The sequence below is a fragment of the Acinonyx jubatus genome, chromosome D3, assembly GCF_027475565.1.
Source record: "Acinonyx jubatus isolate Ajub_Pintada_27869175 chromosome D3, VMU_Ajub_asm_v1.0, whole genome shotgun sequence".
NCBI lineage: Eukaryota > Metazoa > Chordata > Mammalia > Carnivora > Felidae > Acinonyx > Acinonyx jubatus.
The window spans coordinates 9,176,033-9,203,926 of NC_069392.1; the positions used below are offsets into that span (position 1 = coordinate 9,176,033).

The window sequence follows — 27,894 nt, forward strand, 5'->3', positions numbered from 1 at the left end:
TTTCAGCCTATTAATCCTGGTTCTATAACTGTTTCTCAGTAATCAATCATTAAAAGGAATATAACATAAACTAGATAATTTCACACAATAAATCACAAAACTCAGGAAAATAAGATTATTTACTATATTAGTTTTAGCTTTTGAAACATGAAAATAAGCAGCAGCTATTATATCCCATTAAAAATACTGGTTTTTTTATAACCATCTGTGATTTTCATCTAGTTTATACTTGAAGACTCAGTTTGAAATCTCATCAAGCAAGTCCATTTTAAGTAGAAATAAACCATTACTACTATTTTTTGAGTCACAGGAGTGACAAAGGTTAATATTCATTGCCTTTTCAAGAAAACATTCCAATCTTAACAAATTAGAAAAAAGAAGGGGGACCTGCTAAATAATTTATGCAGTAAACACTTATTTAAGAGACTGCTTAATAAACAATGCAACTACAGAGCAGTCATCACCAAATAAAGTGACACTGAGGGACAGGCACAGGTAAAGATACAGCTAATGTGTAACATTACATAGCACACAGCACTTACCTTAATCTTAGGAAACAGTCCAGGTCTCCTCTCCATAGGGTTCCACACACTTGAGTATCATACATTTCCTAGCCCCCTTCAGGTTTTTTACTTGGAAATTCTGTTCATAAACAACTAAAATTCTTTACTCAGTGAGCAAAGAAATTTCATCCCCAATAGTAAGTACAGAAAATACTCAAGAGTGTTTATTTGGAGAGGAATTCTGGAGAAAGACTCAACAGAAACAACTGAAATTGGAAACTCAGTGTTCTCTACTTTCCGTTTTAGCTTTCCAAACTTGAATACCTTAAACTGAACGTCTACTTTGTTCCCCGGGTGAGTAAAGTAGTATTGCTATTGTATTTCCCTGTGGCCTAAAACACTGCTGTCCAGTATCCCAGACTCACACGGAAGATCCACAACCTAGGATTTAGAGGTAGAGCGGAAAAATATCTTCTTGCTAAAGATGCAAGTCTCCTTCACTTTACTTCTGCTAAACTAGAATATCCATCCTTAAACTAAGAGTTGTTCTTATCGTTTATTTAAGCACATTTCTTTCTTCACCTTCTTCACATGACTCTTGGTCATGTCTTGTACAGCAAGTTACCTCAAATCCTTTCTTGAAGTAAGCAGAATATAAATGTATAAACAGTTTATGAAAATGAACCTGTATTAACCACTGAGTGTTTCACACAGACTAGGATTTTCCATATAAACTGTGTCTAAATCATTTTATCATCCAGGGTTTTAAAAAATTGAGAACCTACCCAAAGTTTCCAATTTCTTTATACGTGGAGTGTTTTTTGGCCAACTGAGTATCTTTGGCTAAATTTAGCACTTTATCATAACATGTGAGAATCTCATCATACTCAATACAGTATATGCCAAAGACTTATACAAATTTTACTAATTTGATATCCACAAAAGCAAATTTTAAATAGTTTTGAAGTAAAAACTACTCCACAGAAATCACTGAAGGTGTGCATGCTCTTACCAATTATACTAAACTTAAATACTTAGAAAACTATGTATCTGATCACTGACATTGACAAATTTGGTCAAAATACTTGCCTCCATTAACTACTCTTTGGTCTGAACCAGAATTCGGGTTGAAATCTGAAGTGTGAGAGGTGGATCTTGACGGCATGGAGCCCGATCCAGGCTGGCCCATACGCGGTGAATTCTGTCTCCCACTTCCCCAGGATATGACTTCTCTGTTTCTTTGTCCAGGAGGAATATATTTATTTTCCCTGAAAATGAGAGATCCTCTAAATCATTTTATCCTAATAGATATCAGGCCAATGAAACAAATTGAAAAGTAATTTAGGCAGAAGTGAATGCTTGTTATAAAAAGGTTAAACACTAAACCAAACTGTCTCACTCCCAAACACCCCTATTCTTCCATGTTACCCTCAGGTCTAGCCTCTAGCCTTTCCTTTTCTCTCAGATTCTCCTCCTAAGCAAAAAAGTTTAACAAGTGTATTCATTCTTATCCTACTTGGCCTCTAGACGGCGGATTCTGATATCAAATGTGGTCTGTCTTCTTGAAACTTTCTGTGTCCTTGCTTTCTCTATTTTGTTTCCTCTTGGTCTGTGGCTAGTCATTGGATTTTCATTCAATACCAGCAATACTGATGAATCCTAAAATCCACACTGCCAGTCCCACAGTCGCAAAATCTCCCACTGAACAACACTTTAATTCCAATCTTCAGACTCTAAGTTGTGTCTTCAAGAATTTATATCTTATTCTATCAGGTATGTAGCAGATGGTTCTCAACACGTGTTTACGAATTAAATCTATCTAAGGCTTGCGAGCCCCTCAACTGCAATAAATTGAACAAATAAGCTCACTCTATCTCCCCTCACACTTGCTCTATGTTTTACCAGTACAAACATCAATCAACTTAGTTATCAAATAAACCTTAGGGTCAACTGGTTTTTCTAACCTTTCTATCGCCAGCCCTGGCCTAGGTGGTTACCAAGTTCTCACACTTGAACAATTTCAATACACTAACTAGTCTCCCTGTTTCAACCAACTCTCAAATGTCCCAGAGTTCATTCACACCATCCCCTGCCTACAGGGTGCTCTTTAACATGACACAAAGTCCTTCACTACCTCAGTTCCTATCACCAGATGCCAACACTGCACCCCCAACAGCACCCTGTATTCCAGACATACAAAATAACCAGCCTCGTCCCCAGCTGGCTAGGTTCTTTCATGTGTCTTTTCACCATGCAAGGAATGCCCCTCTCATACTTCTCTCTGGGCAGTAGACACATGTACTATCTTATCACAAAACATCACCTCCTCTGTGACGCGTTCTCGGACTCCACAGTTACGTGGTAGGCCATCCTCACTCTGGATATTCTTAATACTTTGAACACACCTCTAATCTAGCAAATCCTAGCGATCTGTTACTATGCTCTGTGCACCCCCACCCCTATCTAATCACTGTGTTTTAAGCAGCTCTTCCAAACCTTGGTTTGCTCATCACTGTATTTCCAACACTTGGCTTCGTAAAGCTCAATGCTCAAAAAATATTTTCCAAAATTACTATAATCTTTTCTCTAACAGAATCTTAAACCAATTCCACTTGTATTCTCTACCTAAGCTATATTAAAGGAAGATGAAATATAATAATAATAATACACCTTCTCACACAGACCTTGAGTTGTGTATCCAAAATACTGCATCATGATTTCCTTTAAATACCTAGTGTTTATGCTGTGGCCCTCACGTTCACTCGAATTTCTCTGAACTGCTGTGTATTTTTCTTCTTCACTCCTATCATCATTTTCCAGGGCCACTCGGGCTTTGTACTGGGCACTTGATTCAATTTCTTCTGCTAACTGGTTTGCCCTTGCTTCTCGTTTTAAAAATTCTTCTGAGTTATCCCTTTCTAAGGGTACCCTGAAACGTGAGGAAAAGAAAAAGCAAAGTGAGTATTTTAAAGTCACAGTTTATAGAACTGTCCCAAAACACTATTAAGAAAGTTGAGAGGGGCGCCTGGGTGGCGCAGTCGGTTAAGCGTCCGACTTCAGCCAGGTCACGATCTCGCGGTCCGTGAGTTCAAGCCCCGCGTCAGGCTCTGGGCTGATGGCTCAGAGCCTGGAGCCTGTTTCCGATTCTGTGTCTCCCTCTCTCTCTGCCCCTCCCCCGTTCATGCTCTGTCTCTCTCTGTCCCAAAAATAAATAAACGTTGAAAAAAAATTAAAAAAAAAAAAAAAGCTGAGAGCTTGAAATACGGGTAAAACTATAAAAGAATTACACTGATCTACTTATGTATAAATCAAAATTAGCTTTTTTTTCGGTTTCACGTTTCCCTAGAGGAATGTAACATTTCCAAAACTGGTTAAATTGACTACTGCCCCATAACATCTATACTTGCAAATTCAGAGTTTTTACAGCATTAAAAAAAAAAAAATTATCTAGAGCATAAAATTAGGTTATATGTAAACTAAATGTATTCCATTTTAATGAGAATTTATCAGCCTAGGTAGTGACAGGATTAATTCTTTCACATAATTGTTTAAACTAAAACCCAACAGAAATACTTATTTATTCAACATGCTAACATAAGCTGATGAAAATCAAAGACAAATTCGCTCAAAAAAGTCAATTTTCTAAACTTACGTATATGAAGATAAACTGCTATCATATGTAGACACTACACCATAATTTTCTTCATTATATCGAAACATATCATTGGGATCCCATCCATTAGACTAGAAGAAAATAAAGTTCATTTTTCAAAATGACAAAGTATTTCTCTTCTTTAAGTACAATTAATATCCTACATTAACACTATCTATCATATATAACAGCAAAATCTAGCTAATTAAAAAACAGGCAAAAACTTTCTTTAAAAACGTTTTAAGAAAAAATTTTTCTTCTATATATCACCCCTTACAAAGTGGCAAATGACTATATAAAACAATTATTTCAGACAATATTTGTAAAAGTTTAGAACATTTCAAGTTACTTCATAAAACGTAAGCATTCAGGTCAGAATTCTTTCCCTACTCCTTAACAGCCATCTTTCTATAGGGCAAATACCTGAGACCTTCTTGAGTTGACTGATCATGAGATCTACGAGGGATAAAGGATGCTTTCTGATAGCCAAAAATACTTCCAGAGTTTCGGGGGAAGAAGGGAATAAGCCAAAGCTTTCACTGCTGCATCCCTAATTCAAGGTGTGAGCATGGTACCAGATCCTGGCCATCCTCCCCTTTTCCCTGGGTATGCTCGAAGAGACAGCAGCATGAGAGAGTAAACACACAATCACTGTGCAAAGTCACAAGAGCTGGGTTTTAGAACTGGTCTCAACATTAACAGCTTCTATGGGTCCTGAGCAAAGGGCTCAGTATGCTAACCTGTAACCTCAGTGTAGATAACTCTACACTTCTATGAGGAAACTACCATTCTCAAAAGCTAGCCTGCATTCTTTAATCTGTAAGAATCAACCAACTGGGGACAGAGGCTGCAAGAATCTTCACTAGTGAATATTAATGCCTAGATAGTCATTTCACTAATGTTGCAACCCCTTCAACGTTTAAAGTCTGAATGGCGTAAAGGGACAAAATAGAGTGCATGATCCTTATCCATCTCAGAAAGAGGACACAGCATCATCCCAGTATTTCTGATGGCAACTTTAATACTAAAGCTTGCCTCTGAAGGCACCCATCAATCTTGGGTCCTTCTGTGCTACTCCAGGCATGACTATTCTGTAATACCACCAATCAAGCAACTGCTTGAGGCTAACATATGTGGGCTGGAGATCAGTTACATATAGAGGCTTTAAAACTGCGTAAGTAGTATATGTTCCAGATAAAAAATCTAAACTGTGCAGAAGGATATCCAGTAAATAGTAAAAGTCTTCTGGGGTGCCTAGGTGGCTCAGGTGGTTGAGTGTCCAACTCTTGATTTCAGCTCAGATCATGATCCCATGGTTCATGAGCTTGAGCCCTGTGTCAGGCTCTGCGCTTAAAACTTAAAAAAAAACAACTATGGGGCACCTGAGTGGCGCAGTCGGTTGAGCGTCTGACTTCAGCTTAGGTCATGATCTCACGGTTTTTGAGTTCGAGCCCTGCGTCAGGCTCTGTGCTGACAGCTTGGAGCCTGGAGCCTACTTCGGATTCTGTGTCTCCCTCTCTCTCTACCCCTCCCCTGCTCATGCTCTGTCTCTCTCTCTCTCTCTCTCTCAAAAATGAATAAACTTTAAAAAAAAAAAATTAAAAAAAAAAAACTTAAACTCTCAAAAAAAAAGTTGAAGTCTTCTAATCCCAATGTCTATAGATAACTATGTAAACTCACTACGTATCTCAATAGTGAGTACCTCTTCCTCAGACAAGAAGCCTAAGAGTCATACTTTGACCTCACCTCTAGGTAAAGTCAACAATTAAGACACCCCTTTCTTAGGCTGCCTTCTTCTGTAAAGCTTTCAAAGCAAAACATGCCAGTATTTCCAGTTTCCCATACTTCCCAATTTAAATTTGTAAGTTGCTTGTTATGATTTACTTTAAAAACATAGAAATAATTCCTAAATGTGGGGAGAAGTCTCTGTTTAGACAAAAAAACTGCTGCTTTAAATACCTTCGCTACAATGATGACAATATACTTCAATTAAAACTAAATGATAGGAGGTCACACCATATCACATGACATGACCACAGTCTGATACTAAGCAAAAAGATTTTACTTACTACGTCGTTTTCCAAAGCCTCCAGTTCCTCACTGGTAGTGAGTTCACCTGCATCCCAGGGCTCCAGGTCCTTCTCTTTGTGTTCACCATTCACTTTAGCACTGATAGCAGAGTCAGTAAAAGCATCTGCAGAAGATGGACTTAGTTGAAAGATCATACAGCCAGACAACAGGCTACACTAATACATACATACATTATCAACAAAGAGGTATGTGAAAAGTAATTATGAAATAGAAAGAATAGCATTAATGGTATGCTTTCAGAGATATAATGCTTCTAATACCATCATCTTCAAAAAACTTTCAGTGAAGGTATGTTCCCAAATAATTTTAAGCCATATGAAGTATGTTTTAAGGTATTCACACAAGTCATTATATTAAAAATAATTACTGTACTTTGTGTTTCAGAAGTGATCCAGAAGATCTCTATCAATCCAACCTGAAGTAGGATTTTTGTTTAATGGATCCATTAATTAGATACAATCTCAGAGCTGCAGCCAAACATATGAAAATATTTTAACTTCTGAATCCAAGTCTACATGCAGAGGGCAATATCCTAACATACTCTCGCCATTAGTAACTGAAGCCAAACCCTTCACAGAAGTGACCAAACCCTTCACAGAATCCATTTTTCCCTGTAACTCTGTTACAAAATTCAGGCCCCACAGTGTCACCTATCCCCAGAAGGTTCAGGTGGCAGGCCTATGTACCTGGACTTCCCACCAACATTTTCTCACTCTTTGTGCTCTCTCCTCCTCTGACTAATGTTAATGAGGAGCACTAGCTTGTGAGAGCATTACTATGCTCAGCTGACAGGAAATATCTAGTAGCTGCTGTCCAGTGAAGAAAATTTTTCTCTAGATAGGTGTTAGGACCAGGTAAGTAAAAGTCTACTTGGGCAACAATAGTATGGGGAAATGCTTTGAAGATACAGGCTTGCGCTTAAATGGCTGGGCCCACAGGGTTATCACCTAGCACAGGGCTAGGGAATCACACTTTTCTGCTACAAGATACTAGCTCCCAGTCACTATGCCTTCACCCTTACTATAAGCTGCCACCAAGGAGTTGGAAAAGGAAGTATCAACAGCGGTGTCTCTTAAAAGAGAAAATTCCAGAGGAATTTTTTTTATTTGGTACGATTTCTATAACGGTCATTGGCTCCCCAGTGGGCAAGGTGATTCCAAAGAAATTCGAGCCAGCCAATTTAGGCATGGCACTACAAGCCCAGTGTCACTACTAGCTCTTACCTCCTCTCATCCCAAACTAGGGATGGATGGGTGTGTGTGCGTGCACACCAGGAAATAAAAGCATAACTGCACCTGTGGGCTTAGCTGCCAGCTCTTGCAGCAGCGTAGCTCCTATTACTAGCAATTACAAGAGCTAAGAGCATAACGGGGGGGATCCCAACAACAGCACGCCTTAGCTAGGAGTGGGACAGAGCATCCACCAGAAGATGAGCGCACCTTGGAAAAGCTCTCTAAGAGGGTCTAACAGAATGCTGCTGTCCTCATAATGACACCTTCAGATGGAAGACACTAATGGTCCCAAAAACTTGGCCTTACATGACATTCACCTGATACAAGCCATATTCTATATCACCTTATGGTTGCACGAATTCTTGGTAAAAATTAATTTTGCCAGTAAAACTTCAAGAGAACGTCATAACTTCCTGGACTTACTGAAATTCCCTATTTTCTCGCAAAAACAGAACAGAAAACTATAATACAGGAAAATTCAAGCCAGTCATGTCCTGTTTTGCAGTAAGCAATACGATTATTACGATTATTAACTTATACTGCTGATCCTATTCATGTTTTAATTCCACTAGTTTTTTGAAAGGCATCTGCTTCAGTGCATAAAGCATTTACTTACATGGCAACCCAGAACTGAAGATGATACTCTTTTTATTCAAGAAATTAAAGCTCAAAGCAGCAAGAGATATTTTTACAGAACCACATAAATGGACTTATTCTCACAGAAGTGCACGTGTGTGTCTGTCAAAGTGTTCAGGAAAGACAAGGACTGAGTCAAGCTGTCCTCAAATTGAAAAATGTGTTCTTATCAGTATTATCCTACACAAAACCAAAAGGGACCCAATGTGGAAAAGCAAGCATCTAACACTTTACTGAACCAAGTTTTAATCTGCTGATCACAATTTTAGGCTGTATTAAGAGTCCATTAATAAGTAACCGATTTTTTTTCAATACTGTATTGTTATCTTAAATCTGTTTACCGATCATGTAAAAGGAGTAAACTACTCGCATGTTGTTACTTAGCATGACAGTTTTCTTTCAAGGCAGAAAGGGGGAAAAGGAAACACAAAAGTTGTGTTTCTCTTAATACTGATATTTCTTGCTTTTAAATCCTCCTCAAAAGAAAGTCCTTTTTTATTTAAGGTTTGTTTATCTGAGACAGAGTGAACCTGTGAGCAGGGCAGGGGCAGGGGAGATCTAGAGAGAGGGAGAGGGAGGGAGAATCCCAAGCAGGCTCCCCACAGTCAGAGCAGATCCCAACATGGGCTCCAACTCACGAATCAGGAGACCATGACATGAGCCAAACTCAAGAGTCGGTAAAGCATCCAACTTCAGCTCAGGTCAAGATCTCATAGTTCATGAGTTCGAGCCCTGCGTCAGGCTCTGTGCAGACAGCTCAAAGCCTAGAGCCTACTTCAGATCCTGTCTCCCTCTCCTTCTGCCCCTTCCCTGTTCACACTCGGTCTCTCTCTCTCTTTCTCTCCCCCTCAAAAATAAACATTAAAAAAAAAAAAAACCCACCCAGGCACCACAGAAAGTCCCTTTTTAAAGACGAGTAAAGAGTTTAGAGGAAGATGTAAAAAAGATGAACAGAAGTAGAGAGCACAAAAATGAAGCTACAGTGTTAGGATACTGGGGAAAACCCTGGTCATAAACACCATATTTCAGGCCAACACTCTATTATTATCAGCTACAAGGAGGCAAGGCCTGGATATTTCATTCTACACTGTGAACAATATCTAATACTGTAAATTCTGAAAATTCAATGTTTGGATTTTTTGAGACAGTGTGTGCATGCGTGCACAGCTGCAAGCAGGAAAGGGGCAGAGGGAAAGGGAGAGACAGAATCTCAAGCAGGCTTCACACACAGAGCAGAGCTTGATGGCGGGGCTCAATCTCACAACTGTGAGATCATAACCTGACCCAAAATCAAGAGTCAGACACCTGACTAACTGTGAGCCACTCAGGCGCCCATGTTTGGATTTTTGAAAAAACAATGTTGGTATTAAATAGTAAAATGTTGTAGCCAGGATTTCTGCAAAGTTTGGAAAATTAATTGTCTATAATCTAATCGCAACTGTGGCAATTTGCATGCAGATTTTTCCAATGTCATGTGAGAGTATATTAATTTTCCATTACCCTCTATGGTAAGAAACATAAGCATTATAAAAGCAAGATGCAAGAATACAAAGAGGCTGTCAGAAAAATGTTACCTGTTTCTGAAGGAACTACAGGCATAGAAAGAAAAAAAGAAAAACAATAAAAATTATCAGATAAGATAATAAAAGTTTAAATTCTTCATGTACGTCATTCCCTGCCTTATACACATTCAGTTTACCAAAAGCTCTAGACTAGAGGGGAAAAGGGTATACATGTACCTCCCTCTGACACACACACACCTGCAAACCCCTCTATGTTACCCCCACAGCGATGGGCTCTCAAAACCTTCCCTTCTCATTCTGGGCAGAAACCTAGTCACCCTGGGCCAGTGGTGCCACCTGGTGGTAATAATAAAGAAGTGTTTTGGGACGCCTGGGTGGCTCAGTCAGTTAAGCCTCCGACTCCTGGTTTCGGATCAGGTGATGATCTCATGGTTTCCTGAGGTTTCCTGAGTTCAAGTCCCACATCTCTGTGCTGATGGCACAGAGCCTGCTTGGGATTCTCTCTCTCCTTCTCTCTCTGTCCCTCCCCTACTCATGCTGTTTTTGTCTCTCTCAAAAATAAAAATAAACTTTAAAAAATAAATTAAAAAAAAAAGAAGAAGAAAGAAGTGTTTCAACCAAAGCACCACCTCTCTCCTGAGTATCCCTCAGTCCCACACCCAGGAAATACCATATAAGCTCTGCTCCTCAGTTCTTCCTCTTTTACCTCCCAATTATGATTCTTAAAAATCACTCCAAGTTGTCTGAGACCTTTTTAAAGGATCAGAATAATAGCGAAATAAGTGAAATGCTAGTGACACATTACGAATAAATATAAATTTATTAAAACCACATGATGACATAAAACTAGATGAAATTTAAAAATCATTACCAGACTTAATTAACATCAGTAATAGTCAAATGTGCTTCCACAAGTCTTCGCCAAACCCCTAGGCTGCCCATTTCATCTCTCAACTAAATCTGCTTTTTCTCACTGAAGTTCTAGATCAATTTTTTAAAATTTATTCCAATGCTATTGTTCTGTTTTCATCAATTAAGAATACTGTGACATTTTTTTCGAGAACTTTGAAAAAATTATTCTCACCATATACCATCTGTTGTATGTGGACCATTTTACGCAGCGTATCAGTTACAGTGGATGCCATCCTGGAAACTGAGAGGCCATTTATTCATTCTTAACATTTACTGAGTACCTACAGTGTCTTAGTCACTGACTTTGGAGAGGCTAGGGCCTAAGACACAATCCCTGCCTTTTCCTGAAGGAGCTCCCAAGTGTAGGAGAGTAGTTACAGACATGAAGCAAATCTTTTAGAATCTAATGTAAAAAGTACTAAAATTTAAGTTCTGAGGAATAAAAGGCTGTGGCTTTACAAGTGACAGCTGATCTATGCCTTCAAAAACACAAAGCAGGAATTAAGTAGGGGGAAGTAGAGGGTTAGCTCTAAGATAGACTTGAATATCACTAAGATAAAAATTTTCCAAATTGTACACTAGTCCACAGACCTCCCCAGGGTAGTGGAATTGGAAGCCAGAGGCAGATTACATTTTTTTTTTTTTTTTTTTACATTCCTCTGTTCTATATGACTTTTTATACTATAAGCATATACTAAACCACATAATACATAACATTAAAGAACAGTACAAAGAAACAAGATGGAGAATGAAACTGGACCCTAAACAAAAATAACTCAAAATGGATTAGGGATCTAAATGTGGGACCTGAAACCCTAAAAATCCTAGAAGAGAGCACAGGCAATAATTTCTCTGACAATGACAAAAGCAAAATAAACTATTGGGACCACATCAAAATAGCGGAAACAGAATCAGAGGAAACAAACAACAAAACTAAAACAGAACCTACTGAGTAGAAGGTATTTGCAAAAACCCTATCCAGTAAAAAGTATCCAAAATAGGGGGGCCTGGGTGGCTCAGTTGGTTAAGGGTGCGACTTCGGCTCAGATCATGATCTTGCAGTTTGTGGGTTTTTTTTTTTTTTTTAACGTTTATTTATTTTTGAGACAGAGAGAGACAGAGCATGAACGGGGGAGGGTCAGAGAGAGGGAGACACAGAATCCGAAATAGGCTCCAGGCTCTGAGCAGTCAGCACAGAGCCTGACGTGGGGCTCGAACTCACGGACCACGAGATCGTGACCTGAGCCGAAGTCGGACGCTTAACCGACTGAGCCACCCAGGCGCCCCAGTTTGTGGGTTTGAGCCCTGTGTCAGGCTCTGTGCTGACAGCTCAGAGCCTGGAGGCTGCTTCAGATTCTGTGTCTCCCTCTCTCTCTGCCCCTCCCCTGCTCACACACTGTCTCTCTTAAAAATAAACATTAAAGGGGCACCTGGGTGGCTCAGTCGGTTAAGCGTCCGACTTCAACTCAGGTCACGATCTCACGGTCCGTGAGTTCGAGCCCCGCGTCGGGCTCTGGGCTGATGGCTCAGAGCCTGGAGCCTGCTTCGGATTCTGTGTCTCCCTCTCTCTCTGCCCCTCCCCCATTCATGCTCTGTCTCTCTCTGTCTCAAAAATAAGTAACGTTAAAAAAAAAATTTTTAAATAAACATTAAAAAAAAATTTTTTTTAAGTATCCAAAATAATAAAGAATTTCTACAACTCAACGCCAAAAAAACAAAACAAAACAAAAACACAAAAAACAAAACAAAAAAAAAATGGGCAGAGGGGCACCTGGGTGGCTTAGTCAGTTGAGCATCCAAATCTTCATCTCAGCTCAGGTCATGATCCCAGGGTCGTGGGATTGAGCTCTACAGATTCTCTCTCCCCCTCTCTCTGCCCCTCCCCTACTCATCCTCTCTAAAATAAAAAAACAAAATTTTTAAAAAAGGGCAGAAAACATGGACATTTCTCCAAAGACGACATAGAGATAGCCAAAGACACATGAAAAGATGCTCAACATCACACATTATCAGGGAAATGCAAATCAAAAACCACAATGAGATATCACCTCATACCTTCAGAATGGCTAAAATTAATACCACAAGAAACAACAAGTGATGGCAAGGATGTGAAGAATCCTTGAGCACTTTTTGTTTTTTTAGTAATCCCTACATGCAAAGTGGGGCTCAAACTCCAGACCCCAAGATCAAAAGTCACACGCTCCACCAACTGAGCCAGCCAGGCACCGTCCCTTTCTTTAAATAAAAAAATAAACAAATAGATAAATAAATAAATTTCTTATTTAAAATCCTTGTGTACTGTTGGGAATGCAAACTGGTGCAGCCACTGTGAAAACCAGTGTGGAGCTTCCCCCAAAACTTTAAAATAAAATTACCATACAATACAGTAATTCCGCTACTGGGTATTTACTCAAAAGAATATGAAAACACTAAATCAAAAAGATACATGTGCCTGTTTATTGCAGCATTATTTACAATAACCAAATTATGGAAACAGCCCAGTGTCTACTGATACATGAATGGATAAAGAGGTGGTATATACAATGGAATATTATTTAACCATAAAAAGAATGAATTGCCATTTGCAACAACATGGATGGATCTAGAGAGTATAATGCTGAGTGAAAAAAGTCAGAGAAAGATAAATATCATATGATTTCACCCATACATGGAATTTAAGAAACAAATGAAACAAAGGAAAAAAAAGAGAGAGAGAGAAAGACACAAACCAAGAAAAGACTCTTAACTACAGACAACTGATGGTTACTACAAAGGAGGTGGGTCGGGGAGGGTGAATGGGTGAAACGGTGATGGGGATTAAGAGAACATTTACCATGATGAGCAATGAGTAATGTATAGAAGTGCTGAATTACTATATTGTACATGTATATCGAATATAACACTGTATGTTAACCATATTGGAATTAAAGTTTAAAACACACAGACACACACACACACAAAACAACAATCAATCAATCAATAGTAGTGTTCCCTGATTATCCCAAATCTTCAAGTAACAAAAATGATTACACAAAGACTACACATACTAGAGGTTAAGGCATTAGTTATATTTTATAAAATACTGAGGTTTTTATCTACATATATTTCTGCAAAGTATTAAAACAAGATACATGTTAGAAAAGAAAAAAAAAAAAAACAGAAACGAGATGGGGATAATGAACACAGCAAGGGGCCAAGATGTGTGCACAGGCACAACAAACTAAGGAGACAAATGGAGGCGTTCTCAGGCAAGAGGGAGAAAAAGGAGTAAGAGAGAAATTCAAAGGGGGGTGGGGAGGGCCTAGCTGGCTCAGTCATTAGAGCATGTGATTCTTCATCTTGGGGTCCTGAGTTCAAGCCCCACATTGGGCACACAGCTTACTTAAAAAATAATAAAATAATAATGAGAGAAATGCAAGGAGATGGGGCACAGGGAACCTTTATCTAGATTAGGGATTCTTAACCTTTCTTTTATCCATGGATCCCCCTTAGCATTTGGGGGGAGCCTATGGATTTAAATGCATAAAATAAATCGGAAATCAAAAGAGATCAAATATAATGAAATGTAGGCATCAAAATCTGAAAATCCAAATCAGTGCAAGAGTAATACACATGCTTCTTTATTAATGCATTAATCTATAAGATCTAACAGCAAATTTAATACTATAATTTTCAAAAGGTGAGGAGCATAATATGTCAAGATGTCTACATCTATACAAGTGATATGAAATTAACTGAGTTCTACAAGTCCTAAAGTCACAGATACTGCTAATACTAATGATTTGTTAATGGAAAAGAAATGCTAAATTTCTTTTTTGCTTGATTGTAAGTAATCTCTACACCCCAGGTGGGGCTCGAACTCATGACCCCGAGATCAAGAGTCACATGTTCCACTGACTGAGCCAGCCAGGCACCCAGAAATGCTAAATTTCAATCAGAAACTAGTGAAAACAAAGATGTAATATTTTTTCCCATCCAAGTTTATCAATGCCCTGAATCCTCTCCATGAACCATTTGGGAATCCATGGATCCAGGTTAAGGACTCTGCCTATATGCTCTGAAAAGCAAGAAGAAAGAACATTCTGTGATAGATAAAGGAAATGAGGTGACAGAGTAAGGAATCAAAAAGGGTGATCATAGGGGTGCCTGGGTGGCTCAGTCAGTTAAGCATCCAACTTCGGTTCACTTGAACCGAAGATCATGACTTCATGGTCTCACGGTTTGTGAGTTCGAGCCCCGCATCGGGCTCTGTGCTGACAGCTCGGAGCCTGGAGCCTACTTCGGATTCTATGTCTCCTTCTCTCTCTGCCCCTCCCCAACTTGTGCTCTATGTCTCTCAAAAAAATAAATAAATAAATGTAAAAAAAATTTTTTTTTAAAAAAAGGGGGTGATAAAGGTGGCAGAAACAGGTTTAAAAAAAAAAAAAAAAAAAAGATGGCCATGGAAAGGTCAGAGTCCTAAAAGGGACAGGAAAAAAGGGAGTAGAAGAGTAAAGGTTAAGCTGACCATGATCAGAGCAGACCCGGGGGGGGGGGCGGGGGGGGGGGGCGGGGAGGCGGGGGGGCGGTGGGGCACCATGAAAGAAAAGCAGTTACAGATGATGACAAAGTCATGAAAGCAGATGGCTAAAATAAGATAGAAATGAAAGGTACTGAATAATATAGCTTAGGAGACATAGGTTTACATAGGAATAGTGTTCTGTTCCAAATGACCAACCTGAGAATTAATTCTTACAACATCTACCATTGCAAAAACATCTGAAGGTATCAGGGTCCCAGCCACAAAACCATGGGAAACTTGAATGCATTTCAAAGGTTTATACTCTTCCGTTCTAAACACCAATCGGCTACAGTTATAAAATACACCAGACAACAGCACTTGCCCACTAAAAAATGCAGCACCAGATACATTCCATTATGAATGACCACAACTATTTCCTAATTTTAATTCTGGGCATATCAAACAGAATATTTAATATTTAAAATGCTAAAGGGTGCATGAGTCAGTTTAGAGTCCAACTCTTGGTTTCAGCTCAGGTCATGACCTCACGGTTCTTGAGTTCGAGCCCAGCATCAGGCTCTGCACTGACAGTGTAGATGGACCCTACTTGGGATTCTCTCACCCCACCTCTCTCTCTCTGCCCTTTCCCTGCTCTCTCTCTCTTTCAAAATAAGTAATTATGTTTTTTAAATGCTATAAGTAGTTTATCTGATATACCACGGAGATGACATTGTATTACCACAAAATTCAAGTCTTTGAGGTTAGATAGATCCATAGAAAGTCAGCCCCAAAGTTTTTTCTTTACCTGGAAAATTTGGGAGAGACAACAAACTGGGAAGAGCTAATACAAATTATTAAAAATAAAATATACCTCATCCTGACTTCAAATGTGGCAGGGTCAGGACAAGAAACAAGGATCTCTCTCTGCAATGCACATACCACCCCCCACCGAAAGAAGCAACAAAGCCATCTCTACTTGTATCTTCTTGTGCCAGCAGCTGAAATTCTCAACCAAACATCTGTCTTTCAAAGTCTTTTGTGGAGAGATGCCTGAGTGGCTCAAGTCAGTTAAGCATCCAACTTTGGCTCAGGTCATAATCTCAAGGTTTGAGGGTTCAAGCCCTGCGTTGGGCTCTATGTTGACAGCTGGGAGCCAAAAGCCTGCTTTGGATTCCGTGTCTCCTTCTCTCTCTCTGCTCTTCCCCCACTCGTGCTCGGTCTCTGTCGCTCTCAAAAATGAATAAATAAAAAAAAAAAATTTTTAGGGGTGTCTGGGTGGCTCCATCAGCTGAGCGTCTGACTTCAGCTCAGATCATCACTCATGAGTTCGAGCCCCACATCAGGCTCTCTGCTGTCAACATGGAACCCGCTTCGGTCTCCTGTCTCCCTCTCTCTGCCCCTCCCCAGCTCATGCTTTCTGTCTCAAAAATAAATAAAACATCTTTAAAAAAAAATTTTTAAGAGGTAAAAAAAAAAAAAAAAAGTGTTTTCTGTATGGGTGTCTAGCTGGCTCAGTAAGTGGAGCATATGACTTTTCAATCTTGGGGTTCTGAGCTTATGCGCCATGTTGGGTATAGAGATTACTTAAAAATAAAATCTTAATTTAAAAAAAGTCTTGTTTAATAAAATAAAATACAAAGTGGCAAAACTGTGACTTTCCAGTAGATGGAGAGGCTAACATAAGGAAGAACACACTGGTCCACAGTCACGTGACACCCAACAACATCGTACAGGATAGGACATACCAACACAACAAAATTAACAGAAGGCCAACCACTTGTATCCCTAAATCTTATACAAAATTTTAAGTCATTTAAAAATAATTTCCTACTATAATAGAAAAGGATGTCATTTTTTCAAACAGAGAAGAACCAATTAATCCTATCTTTGCCTCTAGGGCACTGAGCAAGGAAAATGAGTTTTGTGACCCACAAGCAGAAAGGGGGGTGTTTTTACCCTGGTTAGCACAAAAATAAAAATAAATGATTCTCTAAGGTATGGTATCTTTTAATCTTACCGTTTCAAACTCAAGTTGATTTGATACTACTCTTCACAAATGAATACATTGTATACACTGATATAAATCCAAATACATATGCATTTCTAACACACCCAATACGAAAAGCAAATTAATTATTTTAAAATAACTTCAAATAGACTGTATGTATGTATGTTTTAATACTTAACTCCCTTACCTGTGTTTCTGTCTTTTCTCACTTGTGTAAGAATCATTTGGGCCTTATGTTAAAGTTAACACTTAGGATTTTGTTTTTTATATTTTAAAAGAAAATTAAAATGCCTAGAAGGATATTAAGATTGCCTAGAAGCAATCTTCTATAAGAAAAATATAATCTGGATATGTCATGTTGTCGGAAAGCCATTTTTAGATTTGGCTAGAAACAACTGCTTTCTTGAATTTCCTGAAAATCAGTGGTAATTCCAGTTTCTAATAGTCTTATGGCAATATGTCTAAGTAAGGAAAAAACAAAACTAGCTTTCCTCTGATTTGAATGTAGTAAGTATAATAAAATTTTTTAAATATCAATTGGGAAATAAATATATGTTGGGTACCACCTTCTATCTGTACAACATAATGCTAGCCACCATGGGGAGTACACATCCCTAGTTCTATAAACTATGTTTCTAAACTGCAGAAAATTATAATGCATTAGGAGAAAAAAGATGTCACACACAGAGTATAGGAATGCTGAGTATTCGGTACATGAGGTAAACAACTGGCTCTCCAACTTTGTTCCATGAACCTTATGATTTCTTAAGGGTACCTCAACAGACAAAAGGAAAGCTGGATAAGTCAAGGTTCTAGGACACCACCCCCTTCCCAACTTTCCTCTCACCACTACTTTGTTGCAAACATGTTCAACGTGACATTTCATTGGAGGCAGGGGAAAACAAACTACTGTGCTATAAATAAAACAGTACATTTTAGTAGTCGGGGGCACCTGGGTGGCTCAGTTGGTTTAACATCTGACTCTCAGTTTCCCCTCAGGTTGTGAATCCAAGGTTGTGGGGCTGAGCCAGGCGACAGGCTCCGCATTGAGTATGGAGGCTGCTTAGGATTCTCTCTCTCTCTCTCTCTCTCTCTCTCTCTCTCCCCGCTCCCCTCTGTCCCTTTCCACCCGGTCTCTCTCTCTCTCTCTTACACTAAGATAAAAAAAGGGGCACTTGAGTGGCTCAGTCGGTTAAACGTCCAACTTCGGCTCAGGTCATGATCTCACAGTTCGTGAGTTCGAGCCCCGCGTTGGGTTCTGGGCTGACAGCTCAGAGCCTGGAGCCTGCTTCAGATTCTGTGTCTCCTCTGTCTGCCCCTCCATTGCTTGCACGCTGTCTCTTGCACTGTCTCAAAAATAAATATTTTTTAAAAAATTTTTAATAAAAAAAGAAAAAGAAAAAAGAGAAGTTCCCCTGGGAAGGGCCCTGAATGTTAAGGTATAGCATCTCAACTTTATTTTGTAAGCAACAGGGGATACTGTAGATTTTTAAGAAATGAAAATAAAAGCAATGCTTAAGAATTTCTTTGTGCTAATGTCCAAGACTGACTGGAAGTGACAGGATCTGGAAGGAAGTTAACTAGGAAATTACAGTAATGTTTGGATACAAACTATCCAGGGAAACAGAAAGGAAGAAAAGAATGAGGATGTGACATTATCAAGGAAAAGTTTACAAAGCAAGGTAAAAGGAAGAAAACAGTAACTTTCTTCCCAAACATAAGCCAAAATAGTCCTTGTGTCTGTTATTTCACTACAAGCAGTTCAAGAAAAAGGAGGGATGGAAAAGATGGGACTACTTCGGAAGTGTACTATGAGCTAAAAGGATAAATCCAGCTCAGCTTACATAGTCTCTGAGACTCACTCTAGACTAGATATGTTAGGTTGTCCACTCTTACTTATCATTTGCTTCAAAGGAAAGAAAGTTTTGGCTTTTATCTCCAAAAGTTGTTTTATAAAATACTGTTACTTTGAAACACAACAAATATCTGACCCTCTAAGATATTAACTACAAAGTTGTTTTGGTTATTACAGACAAGGAATTTTACAAAGCAGACGTGCATAAATGGCATAATCAGTGGAAAGTTAATAAATAAGTAATACTGAAGCAGAACAGACAAGCTCAAAGTATGTTCTCACTTAAAGCTCAAAATTTAGTGTCTATCCTACTAAGAGTCAAAAGAAAGATTTACATTAGGTATAAAGACTGTAAAACAATACTGTTCTCATCTGAAAACGAGAAACAATTTTTAAATTCCATTTACAATAACAAATTCCATTTTGGATTTTTTTTAATGTTTATATTTGAGAGATACAGAGTATGAGCAAGGGAGGGGCAGAGAAAGAGGGGGACACAGAATTAGAAGCAGGCTCCAGGTTCTGAGCTGCCAGCACAGAGCTCGAACCCACAAACTGTGAGATCATGACCTGAGCTGAAGTCGAAGGCCTCACTGACTGAGCCACCCGGCCACCCCCATTTCGGATATTTTTTATCCAAAAAAATAGAATACTTAGGAATAAAGCTATCAAGAGAAGCGTGAACCTTGTACACTGGTAACTACAAAACATTTCTGAAGAAAATTAAAGATGACCTAAATAAATGGAAAGATGTATTATGAACAGCCAATCTTGAAAAAAAACATACTTGGAAGATTGACACTTGAATTCAAAACTTACTCAAAGGTACAGTAATCAAAACAGTATAATACTGGCATAAGGACAGATAATACAAATCTGTGGGATATCACTGAGAGTCCAGAAATAAATCTTTACATTTATAATCAATGTAACTTCAACAACAAAGGTGCCAAGACAGTTCAATGGGAAAAAGAACAGTCTTTTCAAAATACCGTACTTGGATATGCACATGTAAAAAACCATGAAGCTGGAGCCCTACCTCAGACTTCATGTAAAAATTAACTCAAAATGGATCAGACACCTAAATATGAGAGCTAAAACTATAAAAATCTTACAGGAAAGCAGAGGAACAAATCTTCATAATCTCAGAGTAAGCAACTTGCTTAGATAGGACACAAAAAGCACAAACAACAACAAAGAAAACAAAGATAAACTGGACTTCATCCAAACCGAAACCTTCTGTGCTTTAAAGGACACCAGCAAAAAAGTGAAAAGACAACCCGCATAATGGGGAAAACATATCATGTCTGATAAGGGGATGAATGGTATCCAGAATATTTAAGGAATTCTTACAACTTAGTAATAAAAGATAATCTAATTTAAAATGTGGGCAAAGATCTGTATAGACCTTCTTCCAAAGGAGATAAGCACATGAAAAGATTCACATCATTAATCACTACAGAAATGCAAAACAAAACCACATGAGATACTACTTCACAACCACCCACCAGGATAGCTGTAATAAAAAAGACAGACAACTGCTGATGAAGGGATGGAAAAACTGGAGCCCTCATACTGCTGATGGGATGGTAAAATGACACAGCCACTCTCAAAAACCATCCCAGCAGTTCCCTTAAAAGGTTAAACTTTGAGTTCTCACATATGTCCGAGCAATTTCACTCCTAAGTACATGCTCAAAAGAAATGAAAACAAAATATCCACACAAAAATCAGAACATCAATGATCCCAGCAGAATTATTCATGACAATCAAAAAGTAGAAATATATGAAATGTCCATCAACTGATAAATGCATAACTAAAATGTAGTATACCCAGAATGGACCTAAAAAGCATTACACTAAGTAAAATAAATCAGAGAAAAACAAGTACCATATGATTTCACTTTCATGTGGAGTATAAAAGACAAAACAAATGAACAAACACAAACAAAATAAAAACGGGGCGGGGCGGGGGGGGAGTGGCCTGGGTGGCATAGTCGGTTAAGCGTCCAACTCTTGATCTCGGCTCAGGTCATGGTCTCACGGTTCTTGAGTTCAAGCCTCGCATCGGGCTCTGCACTGGTATTGCAGAGCTTGGGATTCTGCCTCTACTTCTCTCTGACCCTCCTCCACTTGTGCTCTCTCTCTCTCTCTCTCTCTCTCAAAATAAACTTTAAAATTTTTTTTCAAAAAAAACCCAAAAAACGGGCACCTGGGTGGCTCAGTCAGTTGAGCATCCAACTTCAGCTCAGGTCATGACTGTACAGTTCATGGGTTCGAGCCCTGCGTCAGGCTCCGCGCTGACAGTTGACAGCTCAGAGCCTGGAGCCTGCTTTGGATTCTCTGTCTCCCTCTCCTTCTGCCCCTCCCTCCCTCTCTCTCTCTCAATCTCTCTCAAAAATAAGTAAACATTAAAAAAAGGGGTTTTTTTGTTTTGTTTTGTTTTTAACAAAAAAACAGAAAGCTAAACACAGAGAACAAACTGGTGGTTGCCAGTGGGGAGGTAAGGAAAGCACACAATAGATAAAGGGGATTAAGAGTCTCAAACTTCAAGTTATAAAATAAGTCACAGAGATGAGAAGTACAGCATAGGGAATATAGTCAATAATATTGTAACAATGTATGAGGACAGATGGTGACTACACGATACCTGTCATGGCAAGCACTGGGTAATGTACACAATTGTTGAAATCAATGTGAGGTACGTGAAATTGATATAACATTGTATGCTATTTATATGCCAATAAAAATGTAGTATACCCATACAATGGATTATTATTTGGCAATGAAAAGATTCACTGATACGTGGATGGATGAACCTTAAACACATATACTAAGTGAAACAAGCCTGTCACAAAAGGCCACATATTGTATGACTCTATCTTTTTAAAATTTTTTATGTTTATTTATTTATTTTGAGAGAGAGGGAGAGAGCACAAGCAGGGGAGGGGCAGAGAGAGGAGAAAGAGAATCTCAAGCAGGTTCTGCACGGTCAGCACAGAGCCCAATGTTGGGCTTGAACTCACAAACCATGAGATCATGAACGGAGCTGAAACCAAGAGTCGGAGGCTTAACAGACTGAGCCACCCAGGTGCCCCTTTCTCTGATTCTATTACTATGCAATATCCACAATGGGCAAACCCACAAAGACAGAAAGATTAGTAGTCGTCCAGGGCTGGGGAGGTTGGAACCAAGTAGGGACTGACTGCTAAAGGGTGTGGGGCTTTTCAGAGTGAAGATATTCTAAAATTAACTGTAGTGACAGATTCTATGAATATACTAAAAAAAACCGAATTGTGCAATTTAAACGAACTATAATGTATGTGAATTATGTATCAATAAAACTGTTATTAAGAAAAATCCAAGGGGTGCTTGGGTGGCTCAGTCGGTTAAGCGTCCGACTTCGGCTCAGGTCATGATCTCTCAGTTCATGAGTTCAAGCCCCGCGTCGGACTCTGTGCTGACAGCTCAGAGCCTGGAGCCTGTTTCAGTTTCTGTGTCTCCCTCTCTCTCTCTGACCCTCCCCCATTCATGCTCTGTCTCTCTCTGTCTCAAAAATAAATAAACTTAAAAAAAAAAAAAAGAAAAAAAGAAAAAAAAAAGAAAAATCCAATATTGCTCTCAACAGTCCAAAAAATGAGGACTAGGTCACCCTGGTCCCCTCCCCAAAATTACCTTACCAAAAGGCAACTCAAAACCTGGAGATATTTCAGGGCTTGAAATCTTTTATTTCCACAATGCTGTCTTGTGACTCAGCAATGAGGGAAAATGCCAGTATTTAAATAGATAAATCTTTACTTCTTGGCAAAACTATGTGGCCAAAGGGGACAGAAGATACACTTTCTGGGAAACTTCAGGATAGTCAGGACCCTGCACTGCCATGTCCTGACCTTAACCCAGGCACGCAGTTCAAGAGATGACACAGAAGCAGGAGCTTCCTGGTGTTCAGGATTTGGGGCTTGATGCCTACTGTACTGACAGTTCAAAATAATACAACTACCAACAGGAACAAAACTTCAAGCGAGGAACACATTCATTTTTGTCTAACTTTAGTTGAACAGGCATTCATTTTGACAACTTTCAAGTAACACTGGTCACAAAACAGGCAACTGCTTATTCTGTCAGGCCTATTGCTCTGCATCCAAATCTATGAATGCACATTTGACTGGTAATAATGTATCAAACCAGTGATCCTATTATCATCTGTTTTATGTTAACCTGAAATAAAGTACCTAAATAATGTCTTTGCACATTATCTTGTTTAAAGCTAGTAGTAAAATACAGACTTTCTTACAGACAGTGCTTATTGATCTCAGAAACTGAATCATAACTGGTGACTTAAGGCTGTAGTCATTTCTTCTCTTTTGAAATGACAACCAAATGGTAAAATCAGAAAAACTTCAAGGCTACAAAGCCTCAAATTCCTTTAAAAGAAAAATTACATAAATCAGATTTTATTGTGGACATAATTCACTTTTAGCATCTGATAGCATTTACTCATATGGAAATAAAGACTGCATTGCTGTAAAAGCTACTTTGGAAAGACTGAAAATGAATGTCATCCACTTAAAAGCATAGCGACACACTTTATAATACAAAGACTACACAACTTCAAAATGCAGCCTTAAAAAAAAAAAAGACAGGGGGAGGTCTCTTCTTACTGATCACTATATGCAACTATGAAAAAAAAAGTCATTATTCTCTGTTCTCTGACAACAAAATTATATGGCCTAGAGTAGTACTTACTTTTTAACTGTGATTTCCATAAAAATTTCTGAGTCCCAGAACTCAAAGTAAATTTACCACTCAAGGAAAAAATGACAGAACCTTAGCAAGAAAATGGAGATGGAGACTATCAGAAAGCTGCAGCAGGTAAGATCTAAAGGATATCAACTTCAAAAGTGCAAATACAGTGGAAAGAAAGCAGCGATAACACGCTTTCTGAAACACAGTAAGCCACCTAAAAAAAAAATTCTTTCCTGAGCAAAAAGCAGCTCCAAGGAAAAGGATAGTATATCATGTTGGGAGTCTTTAGTTTCAGTCCAAACATCACCTACTGTATTAAAACTAAATTAATAAATATTAAAATAACAGACTCTATGGTTTTCTAGTTAGAACCAAACCAAGCCTGGGGCCTCTGGGTGACTCAGGTGGTTGAGTGTCCAACTCTTGATTTCAGCTCAGGTCAAGATCCCAGGATCATGGGATTGAGCCCTGCACTGGGCTCCTCACTGAGCACAGAGCCTGCTTAAGATTCTCTCTGTCTCTCTCTCCCCCTTGCCCCCTTTCCCCAGCTTGTGTGCTCTCTCTCTCTCTCTCTTTCTCTCTCTCAAAAAAAGAAAAAGAAAAAAGAAAACAAACCACCCCAATCGTTTTCTTTTGTTCTTTTCTGAGATCTGGCCCAAGTACCCTTTTGACCAAAGTCTGGAAAGAATGAACTGATATGAAAAAGCAAACCCTGGGGTGCCTGGGTGGCTGAGTCAGTTAAGCGTCCGACTTCCGTTCAGGTCATATCTCACAGTTCGTGAGTTTGAGTCCTGCATTGGGCCCTCTGCTGTCAGCACAGAGCCCAGCATAGATCCTCTGTCCCCCCCCCCCCTTTTTTTGCCCCTCCCCTGCTCATGCTCGCTCTCTCTCAAAAATAAATAAACATTAAAAATTAGAAGAAGCAGCAGCAGCAGCAGCACACCCTAAATACCATTCTTGTTAAACACAGCTTGCAATTTAATTTGTCTCTGTCCCACATATGGAGCCCAATAGATAAGCCTAGAATGTAAGTAGGAAACAGGACAATCTCAATCAATGCAACATTTAGAAAGTGTACAGGGTATAGGGCTTCCACAATAAATGGCCCTAAAAATGCTTCTGATGCTACAGTATTTGAACAAAAGTTTAAAGTGCTTAGAGTCAGTAGCTCTATGTAACACTAATTTATGCCAAAATACATTAATGATGAAGAAACCTCACATTCTTCTTACATAAAATGATTATATTTTTTAAATCCCTGAGAGAAAAATATATACAACTTAAATATTAAAAAAGCAGTTCTTGGGGCACCTGGGTGGCTCAGTTAAGCGTCTGACTTCAGCTCAGGTCATGATCTCACAGCTTGTGGGTTCGAGCCCCGTGTCAGGCTCTGTGCTGACAGCTCGGAGCCTGGAGCCTGCTTCAGATTCTGTGTCTCCCTCTCTCTGCCCTTCCCCCACTCATGCTCTGTCTCTCTCTCTCTCTCTCAATAATAAACAAACATTAAAAATTTTTCAAAAAAAAAAAAGCAGTTCTTACTTTCCTGATTAATAAACCCTATAAAACGTATATATTGGATTCTCTAAACTTCAGGCAAAATATTTTTAAGATAAAATATTTCATCTTATTTTTACTAACCCACTACATAACATAAAAACACTGCAACTGGTAACATAACATTTGAGAAGCAATTTTCTTAAAAATCTAAATATGGAGAAAAATGGGACTGAAATTTTCAGAAATTTTACCATTTAAAACACTACTGTAGAAGACTTAAAAATCAATCAAGCATCAGCAATAAAAATTTAAACCCAGAAACCGTATTTCTTTGAAAGATCTAAATGAAGGAGCGCCTGGGGCGCCTGGGTGGCTCAGTCGGTTGAGCGTCCGACTTCGGCTCAGGTCATGATCTCGCGGTTCGTGAGTTCAGGCCCCGCGTCGGGCTCTGTGCTGACAGCTCAGAGCCTGGAGTCTGCTTCGGATTCTGTGTCTCTCTCTCTCTGCCCTCCCCCATTCATGCTCTGTCTCTCTCTGTCTCAGAAATAAACATTAAAAAAAAATTTTTTTTTTTTTTTTTTTTTTAATAAATGAAGGAGCACCTGAGTGGCTCAGTCAGTTAAGCATCCAACTCTCGGTTTTGGCTCAGGTCAGATCTCATGGTTTGTGGGTTCAAGCCCTGAGTTGGGCTGTGCTGACAGCGTGGAACCTGCTTGGGATTCTCTCTCTCCCTTTCTCTCTGCCCCTCCCCTGCTGTTTCGTGCTTGTGTTCTCTCTCTTATAAAATAAATAAATTTTGAAAAGATCTAAATGAATATCAATAGTCAAGACTCCACACAATCAAATGCACACCAGATTCTACAGCAAAGCGTGATAAATATAACACAGAACTAGATAAAATGGAAACCCACTACGTAAGGCTTGTTTCGCTTAAAACTTGAGGTGACAGATTCCACAGAATGCAACATTTCTATTTCTCATATTATCTCCAAAAGAGATCAAAAGAAACTCTAACAAGATGCCAATAGAAAGATACTTTGTGGAGGGGGGTATCAGGATGGTGACACAGTTTTCAGCTTCTTCATTAGGCTCCTGGTTCTGAGCTCCATTTTGACAGGGGAGGAGGAGTCTTAAACTCTGCCATCAGAAAGAATGAAACGGGTCTAATCACTGTTAGAGCAATTTCTTTTACAAAAGGTACTGTTTTCATCTCAAAAGTTAGAGAGAAAGGAAAATGGAAAGATTTTGTCGAAAACCTGGGGGCGGGGGGAGTAAATTCAGAAATATTCAGGAAGCAAAAAAACAGAATTTGGGAACTGAACTGCCATTACTATTCAATATTCTTTTAACAACTTAATTTTACAGCGAAGTGTTGAGAAATAAAGAAAAAGTTGGTAAATAAAACTAATTCCAATTCTTACAGCTGTACAAACACCTTTCTGTTTTGTTGGCAAATATATAAACTGTCCTTATGTAAATTAGAACAACTGTTCAAGTGCACATGCTCTTAAAACTCTCTTGATCTGGGTAAAAAAGCAATTTCTATTTACAGTCAAATGGAATAGAAATTAAAATGCAGATCATTTATCCACATTCCCTCACTGTCCTGCTTTATTACTACTTTTTACATATGTGCTATTCCTGAGACTTAACGGAGACCATACAGAGCAAGAGAAAAAATAAAACTAAAAGCAGACAGTAACTAACTGGGTATACCAGCATTACAGAATACTGCCAAGTAAACGGTCTTCCTGGACTTATTTGAATTACCTACTAGACAGCTCAAAAATGCTACTTGTTTTGACTTAAACGGTCCCCACTAACAGAGTGTAAGTTGTTTTCTGACTATCATGTGCCAGTAATTAATCTTGCTCACTTTTCCCATTTAGCAAGCTGACAGATTAAAAATCGTTATTACTTTGAAACTGCACTTCTTTGATTACCAGTGAGGTGGACTACCTTTCCATACGTTTACTGGCCATCTGTAAAACTTCTTTTATTTGATTTTCCCCAGTTTGCAGCATGTCTTCTAAAATTTTTTTTTAATTTTTTTTTTTTAATGTTTATTTTTAAGAGAGAGACAGTGTGAGAGAGGAAGGGGCAGAGAGAGAGGGAGACCAGAATCTGAAGCAGGATCCAGGCTCTGAGCTGTCAGCCCAGAACCCGATGCGGGACTTAAACTCATGGCCCCAAGATCAAGACCTGAGCTGAGATTAAGAGTCAGATGCTTAACCGACTGAGCCACCCAGGCACCCCTCATGTCTTCTAAAATTTATGATACTTTTAGACACATCTAAGTCTTGCAAAAATTTTTGCTTTGGTGGTCATGCTTATAACATCCTTCCCCATCTCAAAATGATATAAATTCACAAATTTGCTCTCGAATTTCTACATGATGGGGTTTTTTTAATTACTTCTTTTTAACCATTTAGGGTTTATTTTGATGATGGGTATGAAATAGGCATCTAATTCCCCCCAATTGTACCAACACCATTTCCTAAATAATCCACCTTTACCATAGATTTAAAGTGTTATCTTTATCATATATTAACAAAACACCCATATGAATTTCCTCTGTTTTAGATTCTCTATTTTTTGCCACTATGACAACTATGTTTTAATGCTAATACATTTTAATGTTTGGTAGGGCAAGTCCTCCCTTCATGAGTCTTGTAGAAAAAATTTTCCCAAATTCTTCTGTTAATAAATGTTACCTTATAAACGTAAGAATTATTTTCT

The 27,894-nt window shown here is 38.8% G+C and overlaps 1 protein-coding gene across 19 annotated transcripts in view; it reads right to left on the minus strand.

Annotated features, from left to right (window-relative positions):
- ATXN2 (ataxin 2) overlaps positions 1 to 27,894 on the minus strand; it is a 126,079-nt gene that overhangs the window by 55,039 nt on the left and 43,146 nt on the right. For 14 of the 19 annotated variants that reach the window (XR_008291519.1, XR_008291516.1, XR_008291515.1 and 11 more), the window contains exons 6-10: positions 9,689 to 9,703; positions 6,225 to 6,349; positions 4,156 to 4,247; positions 3,235 to 3,432; positions 1,593 to 1,771 (exon numbers count right to left, since the gene is read on the minus strand). Coding sequence is in view for 13 of the 19 variants with exons in the window: in XM_053205781.1 (XP_053061756.1) it covers positions 1,593 to 1,771; positions 3,235 to 3,432; positions 4,156 to 4,247; positions 6,225 to 6,349; positions 9,689 to 9,703 (609 nt within the window). In the remaining 6 variants the exon portion in view is untranslated. The remainder of the gene's footprint in view (positions 1 to 1,592; positions 1,772 to 3,234; positions 3,433 to 4,155; positions 4,248 to 6,224; positions 6,350 to 9,688; positions 9,704 to 27,894) is intronic. The other 5 variants (XM_053205778.1, XM_053205777.1, XM_027044377.2 and 2 more) reach the window with 1 other exon arrangement.